This window comes from Heterocephalus glaber, unplaced genomic scaffold, assembly GCF_053883595.1.
Source record: "Heterocephalus glaber isolate CG9 unplaced genomic scaffold, H.glaber_assembly_v1.0 deba00001673, whole genome shotgun sequence".
Taxonomy (NCBI): domain Eukaryota; kingdom Metazoa; phylum Chordata; class Mammalia; order Rodentia; family Bathyergidae; genus Heterocephalus; species Heterocephalus glaber.
The window spans coordinates 7,213,161-7,237,950 of record NW_028258410.1 but is presented as its reverse complement, the minus strand read 5'-3'; the positions used below and the strand labels follow the sequence as shown (position 1 = coordinate 7,237,950).

The window sequence follows — 24,790 nt, the reverse complement described above, 5'->3', positions numbered from 1 at the left end:
AGTTTAAAGCTGCAGTTATACTGTACTTGTGTTCTAAGGAAAGTATTTGTAGATGTTCCCCAATTTAGTAGTTTGACTCGTAATTTTTCAACTTTATACTGGTGCAAGAGTGATACACATTCAGTGGAAACCACGCTTTGAATTTTGATCTTTTCTGTAGCAAGTGAGAGTGTCTCTTGAGATGCTGGGTGTCAATAGTGACATAGCACCTAGTGAGCCGCGCAGTCACACAGGGAAGCAACTGCCTTGCAGCCGTGTACTGTGCAGCTAAGCTGTGGTGTTCAGTAGGTTAGATGCTTTCTTTCTGGTACTGGGAATGGAACTCCGGACTTTGTGCTTGCCAGGCAGGCTTGGTACCACTGGGGTAAATCCCCAGCCCTGAGGTGGATTTTCAATTTGGGACATACAGTGTTTAGCTTATGATAGGCTAATTGTGATATAAAAGGATATCTTTTTGTTTTATTGAATTTCTGCCTGTTTTCATTTGGTAGATAATTGAACTATTAGATTTATGAATGTATCCATAGTTACCTTAAAATATACTTCTCAAGCAGTTCTTTTTTTTTTTCTTTACAGTACTGGGGATTGAACTCAGGACCTTGCGCTTGCAAGGCAGATGCATTGCCACTGAGCTAAATCCCCAGCCCCTAAATCACTCCTCAAGCAATTCTTTTGTCGTCGTGTCTCCCCACCCCCATCTTAAAGTATACTTGAGTTAGCTGCTGAGTGTGGAGTGGAACTGTTCTTTTTTGTAATTTGAGACATATAACAAACTATCTTTATTTGAAATGAACATTCAGTATTTCTAATACAGGCACATTTTTTATTTCCTAGAGAACAAAGGGAGAAAGAAGAGATTGAGAAATACAGAATGGAACGCCCCAAAATCCAGCAACAGTTCTCAGATCTCAAAGTAAGCAGATAGATGGAATGTCTTCCTTAAACTCCCACAGAGCTGGGGACCCAGCTGAGACCCTCACACATGTTAGACAAGACTCTGCCATTGAGCTGCATTCCCAGTCCTGTTGTGTTGTTTTGTATGTATGTATATAGGTATGTACGTATGTATTTATTTTTGAGGTAAGATCTCACCATGTTGTCCAGGTTGGTCTCTAACTGCTGGGCTCAAATGATCATCAGCCTCCTGAGTAAAACTACGGGCCAGCCTTTGACAGAATAGTTTACATTCTAGTGATATGGAACACAGCCAATAAATTGATTTCTCTAAAGCAGAAAATGATGTCTGCATCAGAGTCCTTTCTAAGTCCTGATGATCTGGAGGGTGGACAGGGTGAGCATGACCTGCCTGAGTGTGAAGACCAGCAGACGATTGGCAGTCTGGGGCTGTGTGTTTCCAGAGGAAGTTGGCAGAGGTCACAGAAGAAGAGTGGCTGAGCATCCCGGAGGTCGGCGATGCCAGAAACAAACGTCAGCGGAATCCACGTTATGAGAAGCTGACCCCTGTTCCTGATAGCTTTTTCGCCAAACATTTACAGACGGGGGAGAACCATACTTCTGTGGATCCCCGGCAAACTGTAAGCATCCAAAAAGAGGGTGAATGGGGCTACTTGGTTTGGTTAGACGTGTCACAGCAGGAACAGTGGGTAATGTTGAGTCGAGCACTTGTGCAGTGCCCTGTGGGGCTGTGTCCAACCCTGCCTTCACAGCTGTGCCTGTATGAGGCCACAGTGTGAAAATTCCGCAGAAGGAAATACAAGAGGAGCTTATTGTTCCCTCAGCAATTTGGAGGTCTGAACACACCCTATCCAGGCGGGCTGAACACGCCATATCCAGGTGGAATGACCCCGGGCCTGATGACACCTGGCACGGGGGAGCTGGACATGAGGAAGATTGGGCAAGCGAGGAACACCCTGATGGACATGAGGTTGAGCCAGGTGAGAGTTTGTCATGTAGCATTTTCCTATAGATGGCATTTAACATTTTTATTGTCTGATAATAAAATTTAGTGTATTTGTTTAAAAAAATACAACAGAAGCCAGGCATGGTGGTGTACTCCTGTAATCCCAGCGCTTGGGAGGCTGAGACAGGAGGATCACCATGAGTTTGAGGCCAGCCTGGGCTACCTAGTGAGACTGAATCAAAAAGCCAAAAAAAAGCTGGGCATGGTAGTGCACGCCTAGAATCCCAACACTTGAGAGGCTGAGGCAGGAGGATTGCTGTGAGTTTGAGGCCCTGGACTACAAAATGAGTGCAGGGCCACCCTGGACTATATAGTGAGACCCTGTCTCAAAAAACAAAAACACCCAAAACCAATAGACTCAAAGCAGAATTGTGAAAAGTTTCTCTTTAAATGCTTTGTTTTGGAAAGATTCCCTGTCACAAAGAGAGGCTAGATTTTTGTTTGCAGGTGAGCACTTGTGCTTACATAAAGGCCGCACAGGCACCGTGTACCCAGTGCCTTGCCTGCCCTGCCCCCTGGGACGAGGGCCATCTCAGGTGAAAAGGGCACTCAAGCCAGCCGCATGTGCTCTGTTGCCATCCTTCGCTCTTTATGTAAAAATCAGATGGAGGGCTGGGGATCGAGCTCAGTGGCACTGTGCCTGCCTCGAAAGCACAGGGTCCTGAGTTTGATCCCTGGTACCGCCAAAGAAAAAAAGAATCAGATGTTTTCTTCTGTACCCCAGTAAATTGTTGTGTGGCTTTGTGGGGAATTGGCGTTTGGCTTCAGAGGTTGGCTGCTGGAACCTGGGAAAGATAGAGAACCCTTTCTAACTTTTACATATGCATGTGAAACCATAAAGAACAGTGCTTTCCTGGGGACTGAGCTCAGTGGTTCTGCTGCCTGACTCACAAGCGCAAGGTCCCAAGTTTGATCCCTGGTACAAAAAAAAAAGGACAATGCTTTTACATTTGTTTACAGTGGAATTGGTATATTGGTAAACGCAATTTCATTTGATCTTTAACTGTACTTTTTGAAATTTTATAGCTAATATATTTTAAGAAAAGCTATAACCAACATGAAAATGTAATTTATATCTTGTAAATTGAGAACAGTTTGTTGATGTGCATTGGAACTTAATCTGAGTTGAACCTTTGTAATTTTCCTACTTTTTTTACTGTTACAAACTGTGCTTTGATGAGTTGTCAGGGTTCTGTGTATGTACATTTAGGTAAACACTTTAGGGTTGTTTTAACCTGATTGCTGTCTTTGTTACCTGTTGTGTTTATTTCTCTTTCAGACTTGTTTGTGGAATGTAGGGTTATTTTATTTTAATAAACCCGTATCATGGTAGTTTTTCATGTTAAAATGAATATAGCACAGAATTAACTTTTTTTTTCGGTGCTAGGGCTTGAACTCTGGGTTGTGTGCTTGCTAGGCAAGTGCTTTACTACTGAACTATACCCTGTCCCGGGATAACCCTCTCTCTCCCCACCCGCCCCACACTGGGGATTGAACTCAGAACCCTGTGCTTGCAAGGCAGGCGCAGTGCCACTGAGCTAAATCTCCAGCCCTTCTGTCTTTCTATATTTGAGGTGGAGTCTTTTTTTTTTTTTTTAGACAGGATCTTGCTGTATAATTCTGGCTGGCCTTGTACTCACTATGTAGCCCAGGTTAGCCTTGAACTCAGAGCATTCCTCCAGACACAGCCCTACCATGTTGGCAAGGTGGATTGATTCCTTCCTTCCTCCCTCCTTTCCTTTCCTTCTTTCTTTCTTTTTCTTTTTTTTTTCTTTCGGATTCTTAATATGTTGTCCATGCTGGCCTCAAAGCCCTGGGCTCAAGAGACTATAGATGCAGGCCACCACCCCAGCCATTTTTAGTTTTCTTTTTGAGGGTGGGCAGTAGTAGGGATGGAACCCATGGCCTCTCATGCTAGACACACAGTCTACCACTGAGCTACATCTTCAGCCTTTAAAAAAAATTTTTTAAAAAAATTTTTGCGATAGGATCTTGCTATGTAATTCAGGCTGGCCTTGAACTTACAGTGATCCTCCTGCCTCAGTCTCCCAAGTGTTGGGGTTACAGGTGTGCACCACCACGTCTGGCTGAAATACTTTTTTGAGGCCAGGTCTTGCTAAGTTGTCCAGGCTAGTCTTGAACATGTGACCCTTCTGCCTCAGCCTCCCAAGTGCTGAAATTGTAGGGATATACCACCACACCCAGTGAGTTTCATTTTTTAATGTAAATCTTTTCCACATAGAAGAAATTTATCATCATCACATACTGTTGTCTGAGCTAAAGTTGTTTTCCTTTTTAAATTTTTAAAAAACTTTTCATTTTTTATTTTGAGACAAGGTCTCTTAAGTTGCTTAGTTGCCCAGGCTGGGCTTCAACTTGTGATCTCCCTGCCTGCCTCAGCCTTCCCAATGCTGGCATCACAGGTGTGGGATACCATATCTGCCTTGTTTTCCTTCCTTTTTTCTGACTCCTACTGGTGGACAGGGTCGTGGAAAGAGGTTCCAGGCACCCTGTGAATACTTTGCTTTGGACATTCCTGGTCACATCCAGCTGATTTGCAACCTGACCTGTTTCACAGGTGTCTGACTCGGTGAGTGGACAGACTGTTGTGGACCCCAAAGGCTATCTGACAGATCTAAACTCTATGATCCCGACCCATGGAGGGGACATCAAGTGAGTGCTTTTTGGAATTGATAGGTTGGAGTGGGAATTCTAGTTTCCTAGAGCGTTTTGGATTTTATTTGGAAAATATGCATTCAAAATATGACATAAGCTGGTTGTAGTAGCACATGCCTATAATCGCAGTACTTGGAAGGCTGAGGCAGGAGGATCACCACAAGTTTGAGGTCAGCCTGGACTGCATAGTGAGTTTAAGACCAACCTAGTGACATAGCAAGACTCTGTCTTTAAAAAAAAGAGGGAGAGAAAAAGAGAGAATCACTTAAGAGTTCAAAAGCAGCCTGGGCAATGTAGTGGGACTCTGTTTCAAAAAAAAGCTGGGGATGTAGCTTAGTGGCAGAGCACTCGCCGAGTATGTGCGAGGCCCTAGGTTCCATCCCTAGCACCGCAAAGTCAATGAGAAAGTGGACATTCTGAGAAATGTAGTACTTTGATCTCTGTCTTTCTCTTGAGACAGGGTCTTGTTACATAGTCCAGGCTGGCCTGGAACTGCTGTGTGGTAATGTCTTCCTTCATTTCAGATCCTCCTGCCTCACTCCTGAGTGCTGGGAATACAGAATGTACCTGTCTTTGGTTTTCTATTTAAAATGTATCTGACTCTGTAATTCAAAAAAAAAAAAAAAAAAAGTATCTCTATCTATTTTGTGAGTGTAAAATGTTTTACAAATAATAATCAAAGTTTGTGGCTGCACTGAGCTAGAAAGCAGCCTACTAAATGTTGTGGACCTTTGGTGTTCAGATTTTATTTGCAGGGGTTCTAAACAGTCTTGGAAAAGTGCTGACAAGGTTTTGAGTTGTCTGTATCCCTGCTAATTGAATCTGCAGTTTGTGTAGTGTGTGTAGGGCACCTTTTTCTTGGGTCCTGGGCACACCCCGCTAGTATGGCTTGATGCTGTGTGCATTCTCACTCACTCATACAGTGATATCAAGAAGGCGCGGCTGCTCCTCAAGTCTGTTCGAGAGACAAATCCTCATCACCCACCAGCCTGGATTGCCTCTGCACGGCTGGAGGAAGTCACTGGGAAGCTGCAAGTGGCTCGGAACCTTATTATGAAGGGGACAGAGATGTGCCCCAAGGTGAAGCCTGTTACCAGGGTTTTTGGTGCCCCTGAGAAACCCTTGTTGCCAGGCGGGATACTTATGTTTGCCTTTGATGTTGTAACTACAGATGGTAGGATAGGCTGGGAGAAACTGTGAACAGTGGGAAAGGGTTTTTGTGCTTGTTTTCACATGGAACAAAGGTCGAGCCACCATTATTTTAATGGCAAGGTAACTTGCACCAGAGAGCTAAATTGGGTAGTTCACCCTGTGTAATGTTAAGCCACAAGATTAGTGCTTCATTCTTAGGTAAATATTCCAGTTCTTGGTGTTTGGAGATGGGATGATGACTCTGAGACCCTTTCTGTGTCCGTGTACTCCACGTGCAAGCTGGCCACTTTGCTTTTGGTGCCAGGGATCAAACTCGGGTCCTTGAGCCTGTGAGGCAGGCGGCAGAACCACTGAGCTACATCTCCGGCCCTGGGCACTCTTAGTAGGAAGAGAAACTCTAAGGAATTACCCTGGGATAGGATGCACAAATCGGAACTTTCCAGGCAAATACATGGTCTCTACTTTGCTGGCGACTTAGCTTATAGGCCAAATTGTATTCTCTTCTCCAAGATACAGTCTGTGTTCTTCATTCAGACATGCAGTGGCCTCATTGCTGAACCGTAGCGGTACAGTGAAAGCTGTTTGCTTATGGCCAAGATGATTTAGTCTAGAATCTGGGGCTCAAGTACCTGCTGCTCCTTTGTGGCTCCTAGTCTGCACATACCCTTACTGGTCTTTCTGTTGCCCCAGAGTGAAGATGTCTGGCTAGAAGCAGCCAGGTTGCAGCCTGGGGACACAGCTAAGGCTGTTGTGGCCCAGGCAGTCCGTCATCTCCCACAGTCTGTTAGGATTTACATCAGAGCAGCAGAGCTAGAAACAGACATTCGTGCAAAGAAGCGGGTTCTTCGGAAAGGTGAGCCTCCCAGGTGAAAGGCGAGCTTCCCTCGGAGCTGCCATCAACAAACAGGTGCCCGTGTGTCGTGTGTCCTGTGAAGGTGTGCATTCTTGATCCCTGTGGGGCCGTGCTCTCAGAAAGCAGCTTCTCTGTTTCTTGGCTCAGTCTTTTGATGAGTACTTCAGGAGCTGATGACATTTTCCAGCCTTTTCTTGGGCTGGATTGCTTCTGCCCCAGGGTCCTCCGTAGGGGAAAGACACCGTGGTAAGAGAGTTCCCAACCTGGCCAGCTGAGACTGCTCCTGCCTTCTTCCAGGCCTAGACCCTTGCCTGGGCTCTAGGGGCTGAACTGGGTGCGTGTGGAAAGGAGTGTGCTTGGATGGGTGCCTGGATGTAGTGTGAGGGATGCTTGGAGGGTCGGTCGTGTGCTGCTTGGCGAAGTCTGAGTGAGCAGCTGGCTACTCACGCAATCGTGCGTTAATTGCATTCCTTCCTGTGCTGACTGCACTGCACTTTGCATCTCCGGTGGGGCAGCCTGTCATCAGCCATCATCTGGGTCGTCAGGGGAGAGCTTTTGTAGACAGTTTTGTGTTTTTCCTTAGTGTGGAATTCATAAAGAAACACTGTTCCTCCCCCAGATCTTGTTATAAATGCTGCTTTGAACTTTGATTCAGAGCAGATGCTAATCAGAGAGTAAATCTGCAGTAGACCTGTACAGGTGGCTTGTTCTGCCTGAACATGGCCGTCAGGTCCGCTTGTGGAATCATGGGGTCTTGGGTGAGAAGTTCCTTGCTCTCCTTTTTCAGATGTCTGTGTGAGCAGAAATTCAGACAGAAGGTGTCACTTTAGGGCTGGTGTGCTGAAAGGCATGCAGATGAGGGCTTTTGGATAAAATGTCCCTGAGTGAATCTAGTTTCTGCCCATTTCCTGTCGGTGTTTGTGAGTGGCCAGGGAAAGTTTTCTATATGTCGCTCATATTCTCTAGTTTTCCCTGAGCATGAGACCTCATGCATTCCAGCATGTTACCCTCTGTCAGGTCTGGTTTCTTGTGTGTAGTCCAGTGACCCACCGAATGCTCATTCAGTCTCATAAGAAGCAAGAAGCAGGAATTTATGGCCAACAGTATAATGGCCAGGAGCAGATAGCACCTGTTTTCATTTGTAGAAATCAGCCTCTTATTTTTTGTCAGCTGGGAAAATAATTCTCTAATGAAAAGCACATGAAGTTCTGGGTAATTGGGACTATTTATTTAGGGAAGCTCTATTGAATGTCTCCTGCCAGTCTGATGATCTTGAATGTCTTTGTGGCCACTCCCTGTTCACCACCAGATTGTTTGGGTTTTTCCAGTTGGCTTTGGATTTGGGGAAGGGGTGTGTTTGTGTAGGTAAGGGCCTGCAGAGGATTGCTGTGATTACCTTTCCAGGGCTCTCCTGGGCTCTTGGGCAGGGACCTCCCAGGTAGATACACTGTGCTGAAGTGAAGCAACTTGGAATCAGCAGGCTGGCCTTCGCTCCTACTTCCTAATCTAGTCCTGGCTTTCCCTTCCCTTAGAGAGTTTCTGGAAACAGCATTCTTTTTGGGGGTGCCTGAGGCAGAACCTGGGGCTGCTTTACTGAATTATTGTGAGCCCTTGAAAAACACATTACTGGAAGAGCCTGGCTTTGAAATTGAGGTGACAGCTACCTCTACCACTGACTCAGGATCACCTTCCAGCCCTCAGGGTCCTGGCAGGCCATGTCTGTGTGAATTCTGAGTCATAATTGGTCAGAGCTGATGTCCTAATTCTTTGTTTTTGGGGGATTTTTTTTTTTTGGTACTGGGGATCGAACTCCGGTCCTTCCGCTTGTGGGACAGGCGGCGGAACCCCAGCCCTGTCCTAGTGCTTTATTTGAAGAGCAGAAGTTTTAGGAGCTGGTCTGATGCCAGAGAAAGCTGAGTGACCTTGGGTATGTGTTTGACCTCTGAGCTTCATTGTCTTCATCTGAAAGGGAGGATAGTTTTTTCAGGGTAGGGGAGGTAGAGTGGTCTGTGAGCCTGCTGGTCAGATGGAACATCCAGTGATCAGAGTACCCTGGAGGGGCTGGGCCGTTGGCTGTTTCCATTTCACTCTCCCTAAGACCATTTGGCCAACAGTGTATGGTGTGTGGAGAGTACTATGCTACTCTGCTGAGTAATACAAGTACAAGAATGTGAAGTTATTTTTATACTAGAATCATATACTTGGGTCCCTAAAGCATGGCAGCTTCTAGTGGCCATTACTAATGTAATGCAGTCCTCTAGGACTGCAAGAATAGCACAGCTCTGAGTGAACTGTGGGTCCAGTGGCCACCAAAGATCCTTTCAGCTGCTGCATAGTCATATCTTCTTCATAGTACTGTCTTGTGTTCAGAACACCCTCCTGTTCTTCCCCATGTCTGGCCCACTCTGGGGGTTCGTGTGCTCCTTCCATGTGTGACTGAGCTACAGTGCTTCTTATGCTGCTGCTGCTGCTATAGTCACTTTTCTCTGAAGTGACCTTCCATGATGTGGTGCTTAACTTCTGAGGTGGTCAGTACCAAGCTGGTCAGCAAGTATTTGGTTTTAGAACTCCTGTGGGCTACTGACAGGGCACTGATGGTGAGGTGCTGGCTGTTTCCCAGGGGTGTGGACACAGGGCCCTGGGGGTCATTGAACCTTCTGTGGGTGAAGTTAATGGCTTTGCAAGTTCAATCCCACCAAGTGTCCCTGTATGTTAGAGATTAAATGAAGAAGTTTGCCTCCACCAGTGTACACAGTAATGGGGAGAAGTAGTCAGTATGTAGACAACACTCCCTAACCCACTGTGTGGAGAGCACATGGAGGAGAGGTACGTAGTTCCCTGCACTGTTTTTGTGCCACCTACTGGAGGTAGGACTGTTGGTCTGTCTGTATATCTGGTTTTCAATACTGAGAATTAAACCTAGGACCACATGTACAGCAGGCAAGCACTTTATTGCTGAGCACATCCCCAGCTCTTTTTATTTTGAGACGCGGTTTTGCTAAGTTCCCTAGGCTGACCTTGAACTTGTGATCCTGTTGGGGGCGGACTTTCCCATTGCTGTGCCCTCTGCTGTCACCTTATCAGGTCCACAGTCTACCTGGACGGGTGACCCAGACCTTTAACTTCAGAGTCTCAATCTGTGGTGGTTCTGCCTTTTTTGGGTGCTGTAGGCCCATTAACTTTTTTTTTTTTTTTTTTTTTTGGTACCAGAGATTGAACTCAGAACATTTTGAGTGTGAGGCAGGCGGTGGCACCCATGAGCAGCTAATCCCCAGTGTTAGGCCCATTAACTTTTATACTGGGAATGGAAATACCAAACCAAGACGGCCATCTAGGCTCTAGACATAGTTTCTCCAGGGTATAGTGTCAGCTTGGTATTATCCCTAGAGTCATGGTTGGTCACTGTAGTCGGGGTTGGAGCACAAGGAGGCCAGAGGGACAGTGACCACCTCAGTTGTCATAGAGTGGAGCCAAGGCCAGGCGTCTTGGTCGACACATCTTGCTTTAGGGCTAGGCCTCCCAACAATAGGATCCATGGGATGGAAGTGGCCTGGGGGAGCTGCTCTGCCAGTACTGTGCGCACAGCATGCCCTATGTCCTGCAAGGTCGAGTCTGTGGCTTTGGGGTGTTCCCTCAGCCAGCCCTCCCATGCTCAGAAGGCATCCTGTGTTCTGTCAAGCCACTGTTCAGACTGAAAGGTGATGAAAGGCCATGTCCTGCACCAATCTGTGTAAATTTCTTCCTGGCTGTCTTTCAGGAATGACTAGTGAATGACCCAGTGAATGACTAGTGATAACTGAACCCCAGGTCAGGGCTGTTGGTGCCAGTGTCCTATGCAGAGCTGTATAAATTTGAGTATGTTTTCCTTCTCAGTCCCTTGATCGTAAGATACTCCCCAGAACCATGAGCATAGGCCAAGGGAGGTGGGAGTTGAGCAGCCTCAGCTGTGGGAGGCATCTGCCTGTGGCTCAGGCAGCTACTGCTTTTGCTCCTTCCCTGTCTTCTCTGTGCCGTTTCCACCTGAGGAGCCCTGATGCATGTAGCTGCCCCTGAGGCTGAGTCTGTCTGGTGAGGCTCTGTTGGTGGCTGAGGGCAAGTTTCTTTCAGTTCACCTTCCTTAGCTCAAGTGCTTGCTCCCTGCCAAGGGCTGTTTTCCTTAGCAGGAGAGCATGGCTTGCTTCCCTTTGAGATGTGCTGAGACTCTCCTGTCCTCCTTAGTAGAGGCTGGCATAGTTAGTTCATGTTTTGTTGGATCTGGAGGGTTAGAAGATCCTGCATCTGCTGCTGAGCTGTCAAGAAGCCTAGGGTAGGGCCGGGGATGTAGCTCAGTGGTGCCGCTGCCTGCCTCACAAGCGCAAGGGCCTGAGTTCGATCCCCATACCAAAAAAAAAAAAAAGTTGGGTTGATTTTGGTGCACAGCATTGATAGCAGTGCATCAGGAGGCACAGAGGCCCTCTTGGCTCCTCGGTTGGGCAGTGAGGGAGGGTGGTGAGGGGCCTGTGTGGGCCCTCGCAGCCTTGAGCAGGATGATGGCCTGTGCCGCAGGCTTTATGTCGCCAGAGTGTGCACGGTGGTGCTGTTGCAGTCCTCTTACTCTTATTTGCTCCGATTGCTGGAATTCTTCTGAAGAGAACTTTCTTCTGTCAGTGTTGGCCTCTCTGAGGTTACTCAAGGAGATGTAGATGCTTTCTTTCTTTCTCCTTCTTTGTCAGCTTTTAGAATAGCCAGTTGACTCTAGCATTCTCCAGAGGTGACTGATGTTATTTATTTAGGTAGTTAAGATCTGTCTTTTTTTTCTGTCCCAGGGATTGAACTCAGAACCTTGCGCTTGTCAGGCAGGCGGGGCACCGATGAGCTAAATCCTTGGCTTTTTTTTTTTTTTTTTTTTTTTTTGAGACAGAGTCTTACTGTGTAGTTCAGGCTGGTGTTGAACTTGCTGTGATCCTCCTGTCTCAGCCTCTGAGTGTTGGGATTACAGGTGTGTGCCACCACACCAATTCCTATTTATTTAAAATTTAAAATCTAGAGGGAGAGCCAGGGATTTAGCTCAGTGGCACCATGCCTGCCTTATAAGCACAAGGTCGTAAGTTCGATCACTGGCACCATAAATAAATAAACAAACAAACAAATAAATAAATAAATAAAATTAGCAGGACATGACAATTTGGTGACTTTGTGAAGCCCCATCTCAAATGTAATTTTTTTGTTTTTTGTTTTTTAGTTTGACAGGGTCTTGCTATCTAGCTTAGGCTGTCCTTGAACTCACTATATGGTTCAGACTGTTCTCGAACTCAGGCAATCCTCCTCCCTCAGCCTTCCAGGATTATAGGAGTGTACCACCACACCCACCTCAAACATAAATTTTGGGGTTTTTTTTGGTACTGGGCATGGAACGCTGGTCCTTGCGCTTGCATCCTTGTGCTTGCGCAGCAGGCAGTGGAAACCACTGAGCCAAATCCCCGGGCCTGTTTGTTTATTTTTTGAGACAGTGTCTCAGTAGGCAGTTCAGGCTGTCTTTAACTCACTGTGTAGCCCAGGTTGACCTTGAGCTCCCAGTGATCTTCCTGCCTCAGTGCCTGATTGCTGGTATTACAGGCGTGCACCACCATTCTTGGCTTAAACATTTTTTTTTTGGAACCAGGGATTGAACTTGGGACCTCGTGCTCGCGAGGCAGGTGGCGGAAACACTGAGCTAAATCCCCGGCCCATCAAGCATACATTTTTAAAAAGCAGGGACTGTATCATGATGCAGAGGCCCAGCCCAGGGCTCCTTCCCCAGAACCACACATAAACACACACACACACACAAAGATTTAATATGTTTCTGTTTTTTGAGACAGGGTCTCACTGTGTAGTTCAGGCTGACCTTGAACTCACAGTGTAGCCCGGCTGGCATTGAACTCTCCTGCCTCAGTCTATCAGTGGTGGATTGCAGGTGTGCTCCAGCACACCCGGCTAATACCTTTTTGTTGTTGTTTTGGCATGCTGGGGATGGAAACCTTGTGCACGCTGGGCAAGCACTCTATGCTCAGCTCCATCCCCAGTCCTTTTCATGTATTTTGAGACAGGGTCTTGCTCTGTTGCCCAGGCTGACCTCACCTGCCATTCTCCTGCCTCAGCTACTTTAGTTGGGATTATAGGCATGTACCATTAATGTTTATTTTTATTTTTCTCTTTTCTATTTTTGTTTTATGAGATAGGGTCTGTGTAGTTCAGACTGGCCGTGAATCCCACAGCCTGTACTTCCAGGCTGGCACAGATCCTGCACCAGTCCTCCTGCCTCTTCCTCCCTAGTGCAGGATTACAGGCATGCAGCACCATGCCTGGCTACTTTATTATTATTTTTAAAGAGTCATGGTTGGGCTGGGGATTTAGCTCGGTGGTTCCTCTGCCTGCCTCACAAGCGCGAGGATCCAAGTTCGATCCCTGGTACCAAAAAAAAAAAAAAGTCGTGGTCTTGCTGCGTTGCCCACACTGGCCCCAAATCCTTTTGCCTCTGGCTCCTGAGTAGTTGAGACTGTCATGGGTGCACACAGCCATGCCAGCTAATGGTCTTTAAAAACATTGTCATGATCTCCTGATCTTCCTAAAGCTTATAGAGTTTGAATATGTTGCCGATTTTATAGTCGTCTTCTCCCCGCCACCCCCATGCATGGCTTTACTTGTCTAGCTTTCAGTTACCTTCAGTCAGCAGTAGCCTGAAAATATTAAGTTGAAAATTCCAGAAGTAAGTAGTTGATAAGTTTGATGTTGCCCACCGTCTGAGCAGTGGGATGAGCTCTCAGTGCCCCTTTGGCCATCTGCGCACTATGTATACGCCTGCCTGTTGGTTCCTTAGTGATCGTCTAGGTTGTCAGATGGATGGTCATGTATCACGGTGGTCTCTGTAGGGCTTCATATCCCACCCTAGCGAGCTGAGTTACTTGTGTTCTTAGTGACCCTCAGGTTCGCCTATCACTGTCCTGAGGCAATCCCTTCTAGTTTGCTCTTGACTGTTTTCCCCCCATCTTTCGATGTTACGTGTGTGTTTTATTTTAAGGGACATAATTATGAGGGCTTCTGACACTGGTCATTCTTTCTTTTGAAAAACATTTTTAGTAAATCTCGCATAGATCTTAGGTGTGCAACTTGATGTCTTCATGAGTGTGCCTGTATCCTATCAAGATGTAGATGTCAGTTGAGTGTGGTAGTGCACGCCTGTAATCTCTGCCCTCTGGGAGGCTGAGGCAGAAGGATTGTAAATTCAAGCCCAGTCTGAAGAATTTAGCAAATTAGTAAGACGTGGTCTCAAAGAAAGGAGGAAGATGTAGCTTGATGTGAAGGCCCTGGGTTCAATTCCCAGTATGACACTTAAAAAAAGTAGCATACCACTGTCCCCACAATGACTGCAGGTGATCCCTGCGTACTGCCTCCTGCCAGGAAGTCACTGTTCTGACTTCCTTTACCAAGATTAATTTTGCTGGTTCTCAAACTTCACATGAATGGAGCCATGTAGCGTTGATTTCTTGAGTGGTTCTTATGCTTCGTGTGTTTTTGGGTTCATTCATGTTGCCTGTGCCCCAAGTCTTACTGATGTGACTCCAGTGATCTTTGATTTTTTCCTTGCTTCCTGATACAGCAGGATGTACTCTGTCTGTCTTGTGTGTATCTGTGCTTGACCTGGAAGGGCAGGACTGCAGCCTTTAAGTGTCCCCAGCGGGAATCCATCAACCCTCCCAGCACATGCCTCCTGCTTTTATTTCTCTTTGCTGTGACCTGGTTTCTTGTTTGACTTTCAGCCCTAGAGCATGTTCCAAACTCTGTTCGCTTGTGGAAAGCAGCTGTTGAGCTGGAAGAGCCTGAAGATGCTAGAATCATGCTCAGCCGAGCTGTGGAGTGCTGCCCCACCAGTGTAGAGGTGAGTCTGCCACTCCCTCCAGGAAGGCCCTCGCCATGTGCAGAGTCCAGGGGCGGCCTGTGGAGCGTTGTGTTCACAGGGCTGCAGTTTTTGGCAGTAGAAGGTGGGCTGTGGCTCAGGATGGTGCTCAGAGGCAGCTGCAGGGGGGAGTATGGCTGGTTTCAGTCAGTCATGTTGTGATGAGCTCACAGAGCACACAGCACAGGGCTAGATCTGCAGAACTGGATCTTTGCTCATTCCTAATCACAACAGAAAACTTCAGTGGACACTTCCAGGGCAGTCCCTTCTAATGCACCCAGAGTTTGTGAGTGGGAGCTGAAGAGTGGGTAGTAGGGTAATGGAATGCAGCCATGCTCACCACTGTGTCACCAGCACAGGTAGTGGGAACATTGCTCTGTCTTTCTGCCGACCCAGCATAAGGCCAGCTCTTTGGCTCAGAACTGGTGAGATTTCTTTACTTTAAATCTTCCATTTAACACAGCATTCTGTACAGTGACTTCTCATCTTAGTCTTTTTGGTCTTTTGAGACAGGGTTTAGTTATGTAGTTCAGGTTGGCCTTCAATTCACTATGTAGCCAAGGCTGGCCTCAACTCCCAGGGATCTTTCTGCTTCAGCTTCTTGAGTGCTGACATTACAAGTATGTGCCACCGTGCTCTGATCATCCTGGTCTTATGCCACCTAGTGTGTCTTTAGTTATCCTGACAGATACTGTGAAGTGCTCCAAGCAATTAATTGTATTTTACTTATATAAAAATACATAGAGCCCATACACATTTTTGGGATGGAATGTTGCAGAACCAACGGTGCTAGGATATGAGAATTCCAAAAGGCTGAGTACTGACCTGTCTTTGACCTTCTCACCTTCTTTCCCAGCATCTGGAGTCAAGTCTGCTACACTGTGCACATTCTAAACTAGAGTTTGTAACCTCTGATCCAAGAGTCCCACCAACCTTTCCCACACCAGTGTGTTGTGAAGTTAGCATCATAGCTGGGCAATTGATTGGGTCAGAAATGCTGTTATTTAAATAGTCCTTGGGGTGGGGATTTAGCTCAGTGGTTCCACCACCTGCCTTGCAAGTGCAAGGACCCGAGTTCGATCCCTGGTTCCAAAAAAAAGAAACTTAAATAGTCCTTGAGAGGTTTTTTTTTTTTTTTTTTTTTTAGTACCAGGGATTGAACTCGGGTCCTTGCACTTGCGGGTTAGGCGGTGAAACCACTGAGCTAAATCCCCGGCCCCAGTCCTTGAGAGTTTTTAAAAATACTTTGTGGAGGTGCTGTGGTCTTGTTGAAATGCACTGCTGGCACAGTGGTGCACTCTATAATCCTAGCACTCTGGGAGACTCAGGCAGGAGGATCTCAAGTTTGAGCCCAGCCTGAGAAACTTAGCAATACCTGATCTCAAGTAAAATTTTAATAAGAGGGCTGGAGATTTAGCTCAGTGGTGCTGCTGCCTGCCTCCCAAGTGGAAGGTCCTGAGTTTGATCCCCAGGCCCCCCAAAATTGTTTTTTAAGAAAGTATGGGGGCTGTTGGGAACAGCTCATTGTGAAGGTCCTGGGCTTAGTCCCCAGTGCAGTCAGTCAGTAAGACAGACAGGCAAGACTTGCCTTCTGACCTGAAGGATAGCGGCATGGCGCCGTCAGCTTTGAGAACACTCCTCTCATTTTCTGATGTCCTCTTTGTAGCTCTGGCTTGCTCTGGCGAGGCTGGAGACTTATGAAAATGCCCGCAAAGTCTTAAATAAGGCACGTGAGAACATTCCTACAGACCGGCACATCTGGATCACAGCTGCCAAGCTTGAGGAGGCCAATGGGAACACTCAGATGGTGGAGAAGATCATTGACAGAGCTATCACCTCACTGCGGGCCAATGGTGTGGAGATCAACCGTGAGCAGTGGATCCAGGTAGGCTGCCTTCGGGGTCCTGGGGTCTGCTTTAAAAGCAGATACTGGGCTGGGGATTTAGCTCAGTGGTTCCGGCGCCTGCCTTGCAAGCTCAAGGTTCTGAGTTTGATCCCCTGTACCAAAAAAAAAAAGCAGATTTCTTCCTATATGCACCTGTCTCACATAGTGTGTAGAAGGTGTTGGAGAGTTCCTATCCAGGCAGGAAAAGCAGGCCTAGTGTGATTTTGTTCCACTGCCATCCCTCTCGATGGATTCAAGACCTTGTGCAGTCTTGAGGTGACCGATTCTGAGGCATGTACAGGCTGCAGGAACCTATCTAGTGTCTTTTGATAGAGATGATGTGGTCTCAAAGAGAATGACAGTCTTACGGCTTCTTTTATCTTTTGTCTGTAGACATAAGGCTAGAGAAGTCCTTAAAGGTCATCTGATGCACCTCTAGGGTTTGGGTCCCTGTACTGCTTTCTTTCTTTCTTTCTTTTTTTTTTTTTTTTTGGTACCAGTGATCGAACTTGGGACCTTGTGCTTGCAAGGCAGGCGGTGGAACCACTGAGCTAAATCCCCGGGCCCTCTACTGCTTTCTCCAAGCAGTCGTCCATTGAGTGAGCCCTCTCCCGATGGCTCTGCCCAGTGGGAGGGGCTTTGTGATGTGACCTGTGCTGAAACTCCTCAAAGCTGCACCCTGTCAGAAGTCCCTCTGCCTTACCTCCTGCCCTCTGTCCTGACAGACACCCGTGCCTGCCTGCAGCCTCCTTTCTCTGGCACTCTGCTGCCACAGCAGATGGTAGCTGTTCTCTAAACATCCACAGCTGGCTGCACCTGGCGCACCCTGGTGCTCCAGATACTGAGCATGTTGCTGCTTTCCTTGTGAGTCTTCTTGGGGAGGTTGTGTTGGCTCTGATGCTGCTTTGTGTTTCTGGGTGTCCTCAACATTCTTGCTCAACACTTCACATTTAATTCATATGGGATGTTGTTCAGTCATGTGGCTTTTCTCTGCATTTGGTGATTTTGGTTTTGGTTTTTAAAAATCTCAGGTTTAAGGCCACATTATATGTATCTCTGAAACTTAACCACCTAGGTCTAGCCCTTCTATGTCTTTGATTGTTTTAGTTGTGTTATTGTCATTTCTCTCTTTTGTTTTAATTCCTTGGTTCATTCGTGTTTTGAGACAGGCTCTTGCTATGTAGCCCAGGCTGGCCTTGAACTCGATGCAATCCTCTTCCTTTGGCCTCCCAAGCACTGGGATTACAGGTGTGCATCACCACACCCACCTACTGTTACTGTCCTTTCTAATGCTCCCTGTGCACCAGGTTTCCCAACTATTATCATTTTCCTTCTGCTTGAAGTTGTGTGTGTGTGTCTGTCTGTCTGAATGTGTATGTGTCTGTCTCTCTGTCTCTGTCTCTGTCTTTCTGTCTCTCTCTCTCTGTTTCCCTCTCTCTCTTTCTTTCTCTCCCCCTCCTCTCTCATACTGGGTGCTGAAGCCAGGCCTTTGAGGATGTTGGACAAGAACTCTACCCAGTATTCTACTACTGAGCCCCCCCCCCCTTATTGGTACCGGGGATCGAACTCGGGACCTTGTGATTGCAGGGCAGGTGGAGCTATTGAGCTAAATCCCTGGTCCTCTCTGGCCCTTTTTATTTTGTTTTGAAATTTTTTATATATATATTTTGGTACTGGGGATCAAACTTGGGACCTTGCACTTTCGAGGCAGGCGCTGGAACCACTGAGCTAAATCCCCAGCCCCTTTGTTTTGAAATTTTGAGACAGAGTCTTGAATTTGGGATCTCCCTGCCTCAGCCTCCCAGGTAGCTGAGATTGCATGTGCTACTACACCTGGTCTTTAACATTTCTTATAGTACAGGTCTGCTATATATTCTTTCTGCTTTATGTGTGTTGAGATAGTCTTTATTTTAACATTTTTTTGGTACTGGGGATTGAACGCAAGGCCTTGGGATTAAGGTGCTTTCCCAACACTCTTATTTTTTATTTTGTGGTAGGGTCTCAGTAAACTGCCTAGACAGGACTTGAAATTGTGATCGTCAGACCTCAGCTCTCAAGTACTGGGATTATAGGCATGCACTACTGCATTTGATTACCTTTGCTTTTTTTTTGGTACTGGGGATCGAACTCTGGTCCTTGCGCTTGTGCAGCAGGCGGTGAAACCGCTAAGCTAAATCCCTGGCCCAGTTACCTTTGCTTTTGAAAATTATTCTTGCTGGATATAAAAAGGTAGGGTGGCACTTTTTTTCTCTAGTAATTCAGAGAACTTGTAGTCCTTCTGCCTCAGTGTGTGCCACCACACCAGGCTTATGTTAGTTCTTGTGTATGATGTGAAGTCAGGGTTCACCCTCGGTGTTTTGTTTTGTTTTGTTTTGGGTACTGGGAAGTCAAACTCAGGACCTTGCACTTGCCAGGCAGGTGTGGTGCTGCTGAGCTACATCCCCGGCCTTCATCTATACTAGGGATGGAACTCAGGACATCCTGCTTGCCAGGTGGGCGCTCACCCTCAGGTTTTTTTTTGTTACTGGGGATTGAACTCAGGACCTTGTACTTTCGAGGCAGGCGGTGGCACCACTGAGCTGAATCCCCGACACCCTCAGTTTTTGACATCTGTATATCCAGTTGTCATTGCTCTGCTAACTGTTCTTGCTGTATTGAATGGTCTTGGTACCCTTGCCGAGAATCAGTTGATTGTAAATGTGAGGGTTGATTTCTAGACTCTCAAGCTTTGTTCCATTTGTCTCTGTCTTAATGTAGCTGCACCACTCCTCTGACTGCTGTAACTCTCAGGTTTGAAATTGGGAAGCAGAAGTCCTGCTTTGTTCTTTTCAAGATTATTTTGGCTATGCTCAGTTCCTTGTGTTTCCATATGAATTTTAGGATCAGCTTGTCAATTTCTGCAAAAAAGCCAGCTGGAATATTGATAGTGCATCAAATTTACAGAGTTTGGGGAATAGTGTCATCTTTTAAGTGTGAAGCCCATTAGTTCAATATCCAGTACCACCAGAAAGAAAAAATATATATTTGTAACTCTTTTTTGTTTTTTGCTACCGGGGATCAAACTTGGGACCTTGTGCTTTCGAGGCAGGCAGCGGAACCACTGAGCTACATCCCCGGCCTTTTACTTTACTATTTTTGATCCTATTATAAGTGGAATTATTTTCATAATTCTATTTCCATGCTGTTGACTTTTATATATTAAACTTGTGTCAAAGAGCTCTTACCAGAGACCCCTGCAATGAGTGCTGATCTGCTCAGTGCTACCACACGTTGAAGAGAAAGATGGACAGTTAAAGAGACAAAGATACGGGGAGCCAGGATGACCACGGCTGAGCAAGCAAGGACCCCGAACCCCTAGAGCTGTCAGTATTTATTGGTGACATCATAGTTAGATTGAGGTAAAGGGTCTATGTGGAGTTGCTACAGATATGTTGCTGATGCAGGCAAGGCTTGTAAAGGAAGAGACAAAGCATTCTTGAACTAGAAACAAAACAGCAAAACACAGGTTGTGGTTAATAATTAACCTTGTCTTTTTAATAAAGAAGGTTTTAACTGGGAATGGAATTTGGGTAAGAGTCACTCTGACTCGTGGGCTTCGGCCGGACTCACTTCTATAAACAAGCCAAACGCAGGTTCAGCTCTAGAGCCCGCACTGCTTACAGCCTGTTTTGGGCATAGTCAGTGGGGTGGTCTCCCACAGGCTCTATCCCCAGCCTTTGTTTTGGGGTGGGGGCCTGGCACTGGGGATTGGACCTAGTGCCTTTGGATTGGGCTACCTCTCCAGGCCTATGTATGTATGTATTTATTTTTTGTACCACGAATCAAACTCAGGGTCTTGCACTTGCCAGGCAGGTGCTGTGTTGTTGAGCTACATCCCCGGCCCTAAAATTTTTTATTTTTAAGACAGGATCTCAGCAAGTTGCCCAGGGTGGGCTCAAATTTGGGATCCCTCTACCTCAGAGTCCCAAGTAGCTGGTTGGGGCTACAGGTATGAATTGCCTGCCACTCCTGGCTTCTGTGCATTTTTAAAATGTTGTCTTTTTGTTTATCTTTTAATTTGATTTTTGATTGTTTCTATTGCCTTCACATTCGCAGGTATTTTTTATCTTCGGTGTCTGACCAACCATTTATTTTGTCTAATATATTTTTCACTTTAGATCTTTTACTTTTCATTTCTACAAATTTAATTATGGTCTTTTTTCTTCCCATGTCTCTCCGTAACTTTGGAACATAGAGACACTATGGTTAGAATAATTGTTTTAATGTTCTTGTCAGCTAATTCTAACCTTTGTTAGTTTTTAGTTTTGATGGATCCCTCTCCTCTTACTATAGATTGTGTTTTCCTGTTTCTTTGCCTGCCTTGTTTTTTGCCAGACATTGTGAATTTTACCTTGTGGAGTGCTAGATGTTTTCGCTTTCCTGTAGCTGTTCTAGAGCTTCGTCTTGGAATGCAGCTAAGTCACTTGGAGACACTTTGATCCTTTGAGTCTTACTTTTGGGTTTTGCTTTTATGTGTTGGGAGACCTGAACAGTGTTCAGCTTCAAGTTGATTCTCCCTAGACAGGACCTCTTCGTGTCAAGTGCCCCATGATCCTTGGGGTTTTTCTGTTTGCCTGATGAGAACAGGTGCTGGTCTGGGCTCTATGTGTGCTCTGAGGGTTGCTCCAGACAGTTCTTTCCAGTGGTTCTTTTTGGACGAGCCATGCTCTGATCAAGCTCAGTGAAGACTCACTGGGCATTCCGTGTGGCAGGTCTTTGGGGTTCTGGCTCTGTATTCACCCTGTGCTCTCATATTTGGTTCTCTGTGGGCTGTCCACAGTCTGTTCACGGACACTGCTGATCCTTTCCTGGGTTCCCCCCAGTCTGAGGCCTGGAAATACTCCATGCAGTGAACTGGAGTACATGTGACCCCTCCACCATTTCCTGTGTGTCGTTCTTCCCTGTGTGTTATAACCATGGTCTTTTAATGTAGTTGGGAAGTAATGCTAAAAATGTTTGAAAGCTGAGATAGGTGATCATGCGTCAGGGAAAAACAAGGCTTAATCTCTTTCAAAATCTCTGCCAGTGTTTGAAACATGTCAAAAGTTGGAGTGTTCACTTGTTGCCTCCATAATTCCAGTTTGTCTTTTGATGCAGCCACTTTATCTGCCAACTCGAACACAGTTGTCATTCTCCCCTTAAGCGACAGATTGGGTTCGTTGAGCAGGTTGAATGTGTCACACAAGGAAGCAAGTTTACATCCCATTCTGTGTCGCTGGAATGTACTCCCTTTGGTGACTGTTTTTCTAAGAAATCTGTGGAGTGGCTCTCGTAACTCAAAAACTCTGGCCAGTGATCTACCTTTAGAAAGCCGTCTCAGTTCTGTGTGTAATAGAAGATGTATGTGCTCTGCTTCATCATCTCACAGAGCTGCATGAACAAACCTGAGTTAAAGGCATGTACTTTTTTTTTTTGGTACTGGGAATTGAACTCAGGACCTTGTGGTTGCAAAGCAGGCAATGGAACCCCTGAGCTAAATCACCAGCCCATAAAGGCATGTACTTTAATGTGATAATTTTAATCATTTCTTGAAAACTGTTGTTAACTTCAGGTGATGTTTTTCAGCTACTCAGCATTTTATGGATGACACAGTTATTGACTTACATTCAGAATCAGTCTCTTTCCCCCAGTATGAAAGTAGAAAGCTGTCCAGTCATGGTAGCCATTCTGTCTATGCATATACCCACACAAAATGCTTGTAGTCATTCAAAGGCTTGAATAGTTCTGTAGCTGTGGTTTTGATTGACAACAGCTGCACCTGATATATCATCACGTATATCCTCCTGAAAAATATATTGCACAAGAACAAGCATTGTTGCCTTGTCTGTATTGATAGACTCGTTAACCTGTATTGTGAGCCTCCATGACTCATCCTCCCTAACAATGTGTGTCAGTAGCCTCTGCTGTTTCATCTGTTCATCTAGTTGTGGCGCCAATTGAAAGAAGAACACATGCCACTTTTTTTTTTTGGTACTGGGGATTGAACTCAGATCCTTGTGCTTGCAGGGCAGGCAGCAGAACCACTGAGCTAAATCCCCGGCCCCTACATGCCACCCTTTGAACTGCAACGTCTCCTAAAAGTTTATCACAAATGTCCTCAGCACCAGACAGAATCAACACTTCACCAATAATAAAGGGCTTTTTGGCTTTAGCAATGCAGTTAGCCACTAAGAATAACACTCTTGGGGTCGGGGATTTAGCTCAGTGGTTTCGCCGCCTGCTGCACAAGTGTAAGGACTCGAGTTCGATCCCCAGTACCAAAAGAAAAAAAAAAGAAAAAAGGATAACACTCTCAGTGTTATTCTTATACACATTTGATGAAGTGGTGGCTTTCAATAATTGTTTCTGTTGTGCATGGTTATCTTTTTTTCCTTTTGAAAAACTCCAGAGGCTTGTCTTTTAATGCAGGGTACTTGGTTTCCATGTGGCAAAGCAGTTTTAAAGGTTTCATGGCTTTGTAGGAAAGCCAGTCACCACATATTACACAAAGCAGTCTTTGGGGAATGTGAGTCACCTGTTGCAATGAACCTATGATTTAAGTAGGACTCTTGGTATTTTCTCTTAAATGCGGCTTTCTTTTTGTTTGTTGGCATCTTAGAGTCTTCTGCTGTCTTATCATTGGGCGCCCCCCACCTCCCCAACTTAACGGGAATTAAACTCGGGACCTGTGCTTGCAAGCCAGCTGCAGTGCCACTGAGCTAAATCCCGCCCACCCTTTTTTTTGAAACAGTGTCTTGCTACGTACTCCAGGCTGGCCCTGAACTCACTATGTAGCCCAGGTTGGCCTTGAACTCTTGACCATCTGCCTGCCTCAGCCTCCTGTGTACTAGGATTACAGGCATGCACCACCACTCCTGGCTCTTTCCCCCTTTTTTAAATTTTAATTTATTTATTTATTTTTTGGTATAGGGGATCAAACTCGGGACCTTGCGCTTGCGAGATTTCCCCCTTTTAAATTATTTATTTATTTATTTATTTGGTACCAAGGATCGAACTCGGGACCTGGCACTTGCGAGGCAGGTGCCAAACCACTGAGCTAAATCTCCGGCCCATTTCCCCCTTTTTAAAAGCAGCTGTCCAGGGCTGGGGATTTAGCTCAGTGGCACCGCGTCTGCCTCACAAGTGCCAGGTCCTGAGTTCGCTCCTCAGTACCAGAAAAAAAAAAGAAGCTATTAGTGATGTTTGTTTTTTACTCATTTTGAGTTTTTTTTTTCTCAGTACAGGAGATTGAACTCAGGACCTTGTGCTTGCAAGGCAGGCGAGGTGCCACTGAGCTACCTCCCCGGCCCTTGGTTTTTACTCATTTTGATGATAGTTAGCTTGTGGACTACTGAAACTGAGACCAGTGTGCAGTGAAGGAAGGAGGCATGGATGAAAGTGATAAATAAACCAGTGGGTGGGCTATGCAGACGTGAGTGAGTGTCAGATTCTGAGGTAAAGCCTGCCAGCAGATGCAGCTCATTTGTCACTTGCCACTTACTGAAAGGGTTTTTGTTTTTTGTTTTTTGAGACAGGGTCTTGCTGCGTAGTCCACACTGGCCTCGAACTCTCGGCAGTCCTCCTGCCGCAGTCATGTACCGGCACACCTGGCACTGAAAGTTTTTTTTTTTTTTTTTTGGTACCGGGGATTGAACCCGGCTCCTTGCGCTTGCGCAGAAGAAGGCAAAACCACTGAGCTAAATCCCCAGCCCCTGGCACTGAAGGTTTTGATAGGAGTCTACAGATAGTTGATTTGTTATGGTTTCTGTGCAGTCCAGCCTCTCTGCTAGTGTCAGTCTGCATTTGCAGCCACTCCCCAGCTCTAACATCACTGCCTGAACTGCCTCAGATCACCAGCCGTTAGACCCTTATAAGGAGCTCATAACCTAGGTCCTTCATATGCACAGTAAATCTTTTTTTTCCGGAACCTACTCTAGTGAGGCTTTGACTGACCCCACTGCACTACTGAAAATCTTGTAAGTGTTGCTTCCAGCCTCCACTTCACCAGATCAAAGGATCTCTATTCTATTACCACTTACATACTTCCTCCAAGTCTTTGTAAGTTTTTTGTTTTTTTGTTTTGTCTTGCTGGTCTCTCTCTGGCTTCTTTGCTGGTTTTTCTTTTCTCAATTTCTAAATAAATTCTCCGTTTCACCCTTAGCGCCCTTTCTAGAATTTTCTGTGCTTGCTCATTGCTTGGAAGGTTTTACATTCCAGGAACTCCCAAATGTGTACCATACCCTTTGTGCTCCTGGCAGACATGTGACAACACTGATACCTTCAAAACAGTTTGTCCCTCAGCCTCTCTGGCCAGCACCCCAGCTCATACCTCAGCCATCATCCCTGACTCCTTTCTCTTACACCAGAGAG

The 24,790-nt window shown here is 46.1% G+C and overlaps 1 protein-coding gene across 1 annotated transcript in view; it reads left to right on the top strand.

Annotated features, from left to right (window-relative positions):
* The window catches only part of Prpf6 (pre-mRNA processing factor 6), a 58,092-nt gene that overhangs the window by 6,657 nt on the left and 26,645 nt on the right, over positions 1 to 24,790 (top strand). The window contains exons 5-12 of the mRNA XM_004841124.4: positions 835 to 913; positions 1,359 to 1,535; positions 1,740 to 1,895; positions 4,500 to 4,594; positions 5,521 to 5,677; positions 6,440 to 6,602; positions 14,381 to 14,499; positions 16,184 to 16,402. Coding sequence (XP_004841181.2) covers positions 835 to 913; positions 1,359 to 1,535; positions 1,740 to 1,895; positions 4,500 to 4,594; positions 5,521 to 5,677; positions 6,440 to 6,602; positions 14,381 to 14,499; positions 16,184 to 16,402 — 1,165 coding nt within the window. The remainder of the gene's footprint in view (positions 1 to 834; positions 914 to 1,358; positions 1,536 to 1,739; positions 1,896 to 4,499; positions 4,595 to 5,520; positions 5,678 to 6,439; positions 6,603 to 14,380; positions 14,500 to 16,183; positions 16,403 to 24,790) is intronic.